At 43.9% G+C, this 10,274-nt stretch overlaps 1 protein-coding gene across 1 annotated transcript; it reads right to left on the reverse strand.

Annotated features, from left to right (window-relative positions):
* Positions 1-1,114: 1,114 nt before the first annotated feature.
* Positions 1,115-1,474, reverse strand: LOC118714892 (60S acidic ribosomal protein P1-like). Its single transcript, XM_036430768.1, has one exon. The coding sequence runs from the start codon at positions 1,472-1,474 to the stop codon at positions 1,115-1,117; it is 360 nt and encodes a 119-aa protein (XP_036286661.1).
* Between the last annotated feature and the right edge of the window lie 8,800 nt (positions 1,475-10,274).

The following is a 10,274-nucleotide window of genomic DNA, read 5'->3' on the forward strand; positions in this document are numbered from 1 at the left end:
GCCCTCAGGGGATGTCTTACTGATAGCTGTCTTACCTCTATGGGATGCGACCAGCTGATCAGGGGAAGGCAACGCCCCCATCACACCACTGCTTCTGCCACTGCCGGATGCCAAGGCTGCCTGAGCCTTGGTCTCACAGTTACCGTGGCTTGCTGAGCCTCGACCCAGCCCTCACAGCAGCAGCAGCTGCTGCCATCCACTGTTTGTCTGAGTCCCTGGGAGCCATTCTTTTCTTCCTGGAGCCATTCTTCCCAGGGTGGCTAAGACAGCTGTTTGTTAGTTAGTTTGTTTTCAATTTTTTTATTTTTTTATTTTATTGGAAAGCAAGCCCTGGGCTTGCTGTTCCTGGGATCCCTGGGCCATAGCATGTGCCTCTAGGCCTCAGTGTTCCCCCTCTCCCCTCCTCCTGGGTTGAACGACTGGTGGTCATTACAGTCCTTACACCCTTAGGGCTTTTATTATATAGGATAATAGTATTTCACTGCCTTACAAACCCACTCACTCCATCTATTCATCCCTCCCTTCCTTCAATCTCTAGAAACCACTGATCTTTTCAGTTTCCGTAGCTTTGCTTTTCCCAGAATGTCATATAGTTGGAATCATATAGAATATAGACTTTACAAGTTGGCATTTCTCACTTAGTAACATTCATTTAAGTTCTCTCCATTCTTTTCATGGCTTGGTAGCTCATTTCTTTTTAGTACTGAATAATATTCCGTTGTCTGGATGTACCACAGCTTATTTGTCCATTAACTTGCCAAAGGACATCTTTGTTGTTTCCAAGTTTGGACAACTATGAGTAAAGCTGCTGTAAGCATCCTTGTGCAGGTTTTTGTGTGGGCATAGGTTCTCAGCTCATTTGGGTACAATTCAATGGGAACAATTGCTGGATTGTATGATAAAAATATGTTTACTTTTGTAAGAAAGTGCGAAATTGTGTTTCAAAGTGGCTGCAGCATTTTGCATTCCCACCAGCAATGAATGAGAGTTCCTGTTACTCTACATCCTTGTCAGCAATTGGTGTTGTCAGTGTTCTGGATTTTGGTACCTCATCAGTATTTTTATTTATTTATTCCAGAACTCAGTGTTTTATTGGAAGTGTTACAAAAGAGGCTTAGTCTAAAAGGTCAAAGCCCATGTCATCCTCAGGCTCCTCAGATTCTTCTTTCTTTGCCTCCACTTTCTTCTCCTCAGCCAGTGCAGCAGTGGTAGAAGGGGCAGGGACTCCTGCTGATGCAGCACTAGCTGGCAGGGCAGGTCCAGCAGATCCTGCATTGCACATGAGGCTCCCAATGTTGACATGGGCCAGAGCCTCTGCAAAAAAAAGCCTATGACAGGAAGGCTCACCATTTACACCAGCTGCTTTAATGAGAGCATTGATCTTATCCTCCTCATCCTCAGGCTGAAGGCTAGTAATGCAGGCAAGAGGAGACGAAGACCATGGTGTGGGTGAGTGCTGGGCAGGCACTGCCATCCATGCTAGGGGCTGATGAAGTGAGGGCCTCTTCCCACCTGGTCTTCGCTTCCCCAAGAAGCACCTCCCTGGTAGCTGGGGAGAAGCTCATTGTTATTGTAATTTTCATTTCCCTGATGCCATATGATGTGGAGCATCCTTTGTTATGCTTATTTGCCATCTGTTTATCTTTTTTGGTTAAGTGTCTGTTCAGGATATTTGCTTATTTTTTAATCAGGTTGTTTGTTTTCTTATTGTTGAGTTTTAAGAGTTCTTTATAAATTCTGGACAACAGTTCTTTATAAGATGTATTTTTTGCAAATATTTTCTTTCAGTGTGTGGCTTGTCTTCTTATTCTCTTGACAGTATCTTTTGAAGAGCAGAAGTTTTTCATTTTAATAAAGTCCAGTTTATCAATTATTTCTTTGATGGATCATGCCTTTGGTGTTATATCTAAGAAATCATCACCATACTCAACCAAGGTCATCTAACTTTTCTCCTATATTTGTTGGGAGTTTTACAGTTTTGCATTTTACTTTTAAACTTCTGATCCATTTTTTAAAACATTTATATATATATTATTGATTTTTTTTACAGAGAGGAAGAGAAAGGGATAGAGAGTTAGAAACATTGATGAGAGAGAATCATTGATCAGCTGCCTCTTGCACACCCCCTACTGGGGATATGCTCGCAACCAAGGTACATGCCCTTGACCTGAATTGAACCTGGAACCTTTCAGTCTGCAGGCCAATGCTCTATCCACTGAGCTAAACCGGTTTCGGCACTTCTGACCCATTTTTAATTCATTTTTATGAAGATGTAAGGTCAGTGTCAAAATTTATTTATTTTTTTGTATGTGGATGCCTACATCTTACTTTTGATATGAGTATTTTATCATTAAAAACAAATGTAGAGGTTTATAATGGTCTTTTATTGCTTCATTTTGCAATGTTTACACTTTCTGTTTATCAACAACAACCCATACTCGTCTCCAAGTACTGTGAAAATCTGAGTAGGTTTAGTGTTTCTCAGCTTTTTTCCACTACCTACTACTTTTGACACATTAGATTAAGTTTCAGCCCTGGACCAATCTGTCAAAGAAACAGGAAAGGTCTCTTGCTATGACACATTTGCCAGTGGCTGAGGCTTGAAACCAGGTGGGTGTTAGCTCTTACACAGAAGCAATTTTTTCCCATCGAAGAGGTGGAATCACTGGATCAGCTCAGCCTAAACCTTTGCTTTGTGTGAATCAGTCTCCCTGATATAAACAGAATCTTTCGATAAATATGCTTAACAATTGGCCGAATTCTTGAGAAACTTAGGGAAATAAAGAAGACAACAATTTCTGCTTGGGAAGGAGAATCAAATCTATATATAGCTGCGCTTTCATTGTATTGACATTGTATGTGAATGATTTTAATATGGTGCACCCTGAATAGACTGTACGTGACTGGAGACAGTGATAAGAGAGTGGTAAACACATTTCCCAGAGAGGTTCATAGCACGCTCTTGTTCTCACGGCTATCTCCATAGCAGAGAGTCCCGGGCTCAATTTCTCATCAAATGTGCAAGATAAGGAATGGCTTACAGTAGCTTTGACTCATCACTCTGAGCCCACGATGGGGGAAGGGAACCACCTCTCTCTTCTTCATGCTCTCATGCCTTTGCTATTCCAGTGAAGGAAAAATCAATACCTAACACAGAGAGCAAATCGTGCAACAGCAGAGAGGCAGCGCTTCCCGGTGCCTGCCTAAAGAAGATATCTCTGGCAGGCCCTGGCCAACAGATGTCCTGGCCGCAGCTAGCAGTGAATTTTCTATGCACAAGGGAGCATGTTTGCAGTAGGTCCATAGCAGGTATCTCTGCCTTCCACTGCCCCTCATTGCCACTCACCCCTCTCTTTCTTGAACCAGAATCCCCTCCTGCTGGATTCCCTTAGAATTTATTGCACACCAGCCAGCAATGAGCAGGCCAGGTTGAAGCCCAGCTTGAAGGAGGGTGTCCATGTTTTTAAAGCCAACATTTCTTTCTCCCTGTAGCGTTCCCTTTTAAATGAATGGTGAATCTGGGTCACAGACACCGAGATAGGCTGCTCAAGGTGCGGTGGGAAGTTGTATCATTTGCCTTGAGGTTGTAAGGCACTTATTTCAAACAGAAATGAAAAGGCTGCCCCAGCAAGAAAGCAGTCTTGCACTTAACAGAAGCTGCAGCCAGCAAGAACCACCCCAAAGCTGCCACTTCCGAGGGATGTGGTGATATATTTTGAAAATATTTTGTTTTGCCCTGGCTGGGTAGCTGTTTGTTAGAGTGTCATCCTAATATTTCAAGGTTGTGGGTTTGATCCCAGGTCAGAGTACATCCAAGAATCAACCAATAAATGCATCAATAAGTGGAATAAAACAAATCAGTGCTCTCTCTCTCCCCCTCTTCCTCTCTCTCTCAAATTAATAAATAAAAATTAAAAATATATTAAAATGCTTTATTGTAAATTACTTTGAGTTTTATATATTGATGTATATGTTATCCTATCTATGTAAATTACCTACACTAATAAAAGAGAAATATGCAAATCAATGGTATCTCTGTGACACCCACCAGCCAATCAGGAGTGAACATGCAAATTAACCCAACAAAGATGGAATGTTAATTTGTATACACAGGCATGCAGCAAAGACTGAAGGCTCCAGTCTGAGCAAAGACTGAAGATTGAAGACTGAAGTCTGAAGCCTCACTGCAGCCGGGAGCAGAGAAGCCTAGTCTCAAGGCTTGGCTTCTCCCCTGCAGCCAGAGTGAAGGCCTGGGTCCTGGGTGCCAGAGGAAAGCCAATGCCAGCAGCCAGGGGAAGGAAGGCCTATTGCACAAATCTTCATGCAATGGGCCTCTAGTATGTATATAATCTTACATATACACACATATAAATTTCAAAGTTAACTAGGAAAGGAAGCTTCTTGGCTTTGCACAGTAGTCCATGGAATGATTGCCTTAAAGGATTTGCCAATGAATATTTAAGCACCTTTCCTCTTAGGACTAGTAATATAATAGTAGCCATAATCATGCTAGTTACAGCAATAAAAACAGCAATGATCACATGTTGAATATGTTCCGTGTCTAGACACAGTGCTTAGTGCTTTATGTATTTTTTCTTATTTCTATTCTCACAACAGTTCTGACTAGAAGATGACATTCTCTGCATGTGTCAGAAAATACAAATAAAGACAGAGAACCCCAAAAGGCCTTACATTTACCATCTGCATTAGTTTTAGCCATCTGTTCTATTGGAATGTGCTGTCCAATTCCTTTGGAACATGGTGTAGAGTCTGCAATTATGAAATCAACCTGAAGATTGGTTGCCTATTTTAAAATGGCATTTGCAGGTTTTATGGTAAAGGTTAATATTAAAAACAACAACAATCTTAATAGCAAAAGGAATCTTCTATTGAGCACCTACAATTCAACAGGCACCGTTTTAATGGCATGGCATATGTTAGCTCTTTTCAGACCTTTGAAATGAGTATTATTGTGTCCATTTGTAGCCTAGGAAACCGAGGCTCAGAAGGGGTACATGACTTTCCTGAAGGTGGAAAGTCAGGTGTTAAATGGCAGAACCAGTGTCAGAACCACATTAGCCTGCCCCCAAAGTGCTGTGCTGCCTGGTGTCTACACGAGCTGTGTACAGCAGGTGTGAGCTCTCCACAGCACAACTGCTGTGTAGCTGTGTGCATGCGTGGCAGGTGGGAGGGGTAAGCTGTGAGAACTGGGGAAGGGGTGAGGGTACCTGGCAAGAGCAATACAGATTGGTCTCTGGGACTGAAGTCTTTATCTTCTGGATTATGTCTCCTGTGTCCTTCATCCTTAAGTGGAAATGACCTCCATGCCATTGTATTTATAATGTAGGGAAAGAACTCTGCCTGCAGGGAGGAGGGGTTAAAATTCACAACTTGGTCAGAGGCCAGCACTTGAAGACCTGTTTTACACTCTCACAGGAAGCTGTCTCTCCACTCTGATGACTCCCACCACAACCATGTTCTATGATGTCATTGGGACCTACTGGCCACAGCTAATTAATCCAAGGTGGGCCAGTCTGGTTCTTCCCCTGAAATATGGATTTGGGACTCAGAGATACCAACCTCTGTGGGAGCTGTGTGTGACCTGGGAAGTTGAGAATGCTGAGCAGCAGCAAGAGGAGTGATGTAGACACACTGAAATGCACACAGAGAGAGTAGCCGGCTCAAAGGCATCCCGGAGACAAGTCTGGTCTATCTCTGAGACCTCACTGTGTCCCTGACCTGGGGTTCAAAGAGACCAGATATAAAAAATTCAATGCAGTGTGGCAAACTTCCATGCTTGTTTAAATCAATGAAGTCATTGGCAGGCGAAGGTTCTTAGTTCTGGAGTGTTTAAGGCCCAGTGCCAAGTTAGAGGACAGTGCTGCAGCAAGGGGGTTGAGGAGGTGGTGAGGATGCTGTGAGAAAGAAGCCAAGGAAAGTGACTGCATCCCTGAGTTTCCATCAAATCCTGAGAAATGGGCAGTGGTAGTCATAGAATTCCAGTAATGGAATTCCCTATGGGTGGGGGGAGGAGAGCTCATCTTCTGCTCCCTTCCTAGCCCCTGCTGGAGCAGACTGGAAGGGTGGGGGGCACGCACACACTGGGTAGGGAGTCCAGAGTAGCAGTGGAACAGAAGCTTAGCTCCCAGGGAGCCCATGGAGGAGATGGTGGCACCAAGAAAGGAAAGGGAGATTGTCAATGCCACACCCTATGGGGAACCTACAGAAAGGGGTTTGGAGGGATTGGGGGCTTCTGTGACCTGTGGGAGGGTGTGCTGTGTCACCACTGTTGTTGAGATGCTACAGGATCCCCAGGGCTAATGTGGTGTGAAGCAATGAACTCTATAATGCTGAGAAGGGCAGAAATGAATCTGGGCTCAAATGAAGGTTCTCTAGCAAAGCCAACTTACTCTACTCAAACTCGAGTATGGAGCATTGTCTTCCACCAGGGGCATGAGACCAGGGGAGCTGACCAAGGTTCCCCCCCCCAAAAACAAAAAAACAAAAAAAACCAGACCCACCACCATTCTTTCTACATGTACCTCCACCCTCCTTCCAGGCCTGCTCCCCGCTCCTCCCCCCCCCTCTCTGATTCAGTCCCTGGGGCCACATGTTTCTGCCTTGAAGCATGGATTCTAACTCTGTAATGGTGGTTAAAAAATCCAGGAACCCAGTCAAGTGACAGTCATACAAGACCTCACTCTGCTTGACTACATTACCTTTCCTTCCTTAAAAGAAAAAAAAAAAGAGAAAGAAATGAATTATCTTTGCAAGGAGAAGTGCCTGAGCAATGCTATGCTCAACTGAGAAATCTATCCTCTTAGATATTTTTCTAAATAAGAATCTTTAAACCCTTCTTATTTGTTTCTTCTGTCCATGGAAGCTCCCTGGCCTTTCTGACAACAATTGTTGTGACCTGTGAGCAGAGTATCTCCAACATCCCTTGCTCCAGATCATCTTGGTGATGATATGCTTTGGGTTGTGTTAAGGAGGAATTGATCCTTTGTAAGTCACTGCACACGTTTTATACCCGAATCAAAGAGAAATGTGCATGGCCGCCATTGTGCTTGATTGAGTCCTTATGCAAGACAATCTGGAAGTGTTTATGCAAGGCATTATGAACAATTAATGATTTACTCATCTGAGTTCTAACAACGTGTCCCTTGTTACCTGGGGTCCAGGAAAGGAGCACCTAAGTGCAAAATGTTATTAGTTTTTAGGGACAGGATGAGGAGATTAGAGGCATAACCTGGCCCTGGTGAAATACTCATTCTCAGGTAAGCTGCTTGCAGTTCAAATTGTAGTAGCAAAGAGGCTTAAGGTCCCCACTCACATTAATCTTTTAAGCAGAAATGAAGCCTGGAAACTCAGACACCTCCATAGGGAGAAGGTACCTGGACCATGCACCGTAGGCATCCTAGGAATCATGGTGGGATCACAGCTGGAGGCCCGCCCACCGGCCTCCTGGGAGGACCTTTCATGTGGGCTCTGAGCAGGCTGGGGTGGACAGGGGTGGGCAGGGTGAGAGGCTTTGTTTGGCTCCAGGAGGCACTTCGTCAGGAAAAGATGAGACACACATCTCTGACTGATGGGCTGTTAGAGGTTTAAAATGTTTGACTTGAGTGACCTTAGGGAGAAACACCATCCTCTCTGGCTTAATGTGAATTAAATTTTTCGATTACTCCAGAGGAAGGGAAGGCATCAGCTCCAAGCATGCTTATTTGCGGAGAGCAAAATGAAATTAAACACTCCAGCAGAAGGCATTTTAGCGGCTCGCTGATCCCAGGGCATCGCTCCTTGCCACTCACCAGCAGTGGAAATTTGATTTGAGGGTAACGGATATTTTAAATGGAGTATCCCGAATCCACCAAACCATGTTTTTATCCAGAGAGAGTAATTGTACTAATTTGTTTATCCTGGGGAAGAAATGATGCATTTTAATATCTTTTTCCCTTCAAGGAGGGTGCTGGAGGTCTCTCAAGTACCGGAAGGAGAATTTCGGATAGGAATGCATGGTCCCCTGAGGGCTGGCATTTTGTGGATTTCCATATTCACTCATGCAGGGACCCCCCCTCCTGGAGATGGGATGCTCAGATTTAAAAGAAAAGAAAAGAAAAGAAAAAAGAATCTTGGGAATAAAAGAAAGTCTTATTGTTTTCATAAAAATGTGTGTGTCTCACTAGAGCAGTGTTTCCCAAACTTTTGACATATGTGTATCTTTTCTATAATTTTCATAACTCTGAGTACCTCTTGTACTCATGAGAACGTAGAATTAGGCGCAGCTAAGCACAGTGCAGTGCACATCCCCACCAAACTCTTCCTGTACCCCTGGGAGTACGCATACCACACTTTGGGAAACACTGCACTAGAGCATGCTCAAGCTATCTTGATTATAATCAGAGAGCCCATGATGTGTTGTATGCATATAGGTGTATTTACAGTCTGGGGCCAAGAGTTGTCATATTGTCACACTATTATCCTTGGGTGTTCCTGTGAATATGTCAAATCCTCTGAGTTTGCAATGATTTGGACTTCATTATTGTTAATTATTGCTGGTGAGGGTTGAGTGCGGCAGGGGGAAGGAATGACTTTGATGCTTCTGAAGGTTCCTTATAGTCTTTGTTTGGGGATTCCATGAAAAAGCAAATTAAGAAAGGACAAAGGAAGGCAAGACAAGAAGATAGTCCCCAAGATCTTGGTTTTTTTCAAGTGTGCTGCAATCTGTTTCTGATTAAGGCTTGAGCAGGCAGAGGCGACCAGGTGGGCAAGCTTGACTTTTCAGTGCCCAAGCAAGACTTTACAAAAAAGGGGGAGGGTGCGAGATGCCCCACCAGCCTACATGCCAAGGAAGAGAAGGCCATTAGCAAAATGCGTGGCCTCTGCAGATTTGTCAGCAGCTACTTCGTTGTTGTCAAGCAACGTCCTTTGGGAAGCTCGGTTTAAATTGTAACCCCAGATCTTTGACAAAGGAGATACTCTCTCTATCTCCTGTTGGTGGAGCAAATAAAAAAAAATCTTCATATATTCTGAGTAGGGAAATGAAACCTCCGTGGCAAATCTCATAAAAATGTGCCCTGGAGATGAAAAATGGAGTGCAAACTTCAGCCATCTGTATTAGTTATGAGAAAAGGCAGTGTGGACAAGGGAAATTATGAATTATGAAGTATTTCGAGGTGCTGCATGTTAAGGGAGACACTGATGAACTAGAATGTGTCTGGAGCTGGGCGATTAGGCTGCTGATCCCAGTGCCGCCCCTGCGAGTGGTAGGGAGCACAAGCTTAGTGTGGGCTCTGAGACCCCTCCGAATCATTTGAGAGAATCAAGGGACCGGGATCACTTAGCCTGGAAATAGATAACTCAGGGCAAATACAACAGCTCCCTGGACTGTGTGAGAGCCTGTCAGCTCTGATTTCCAGTGGCAAGAATTCTGTTTCTACAAAAGACAGTGCTAGACTGGTAAGTAAAGTTTTATAGAGGCAGATTTCTACTCAACATAGAGGATCACTTTCTAGACATCAGAGTGGTCTGATAGCAGGATGGGTGACCCCCGGGAATAACTCTATCTTTTTGTACTATAGGTTTCAAACTGCACCTGGACACTGGCCTATCTGGGATGGTATAGGGAATTAAGTCAATAGATTGGCCAGCCACATGTATGTGCTTCTACACATGTAAACCAATCTGTATGCACTTAAGAAACTATTATATATTGGGACACACATGAAACTTGAAAAGATGAAGTGCATCTCCAGTCTGTCATTTCAGGTCCATCCCCTTTAGCATCCTATTTCTGGGCCCCTCCTTTTTTCCTTTGATTTGTAATTGGTTTTCCTGCTTCCAACCTCTCTTCTCCATAATCAATTTTTCACAGAACCTTCAGTGCATTCTTTTCTAAATTCAAGTCTATTAACTTTATTCCCTTGTTTAAATACATTCAGAGGCTCCCAACTCCTATCGGGAATACGTTGGAGGTGCCTTGGTGTGGCCTACGAAGCTGGTTCCTGCTGCCTCTGCCTTTATTCCCTGGTGCATCCATGCCTCACCGGGAGCCATGCCGCTTCATGGCTCCTTCCTTCTCCTTGTGAACACCCTTCTGTCCCTCAAAACCTACCTCAGATTTCAACTTTGGGTCACCTCTCCTGACAGTCCCAGATAAAGTTCATCACCCCTTTTTTGGCGTTGACTTCATGGGATGCATTTCTCTTGTTGTATAGTTCCTTCTGTTACCTGTCTGTGTCTGCTGCCATGTCTACATATTTCCAGCCTCACAAAAG

Source organism: Pipistrellus kuhlii, unplaced genomic scaffold, assembly GCF_014108245.1.
Source record: "Pipistrellus kuhlii isolate mPipKuh1 unplaced genomic scaffold, mPipKuh1.p scaffold_m20_p_1, whole genome shotgun sequence".
Classification (NCBI taxonomy): domain Eukaryota; kingdom Metazoa; phylum Chordata; class Mammalia; order Chiroptera; family Vespertilionidae; genus Pipistrellus; species Pipistrellus kuhlii.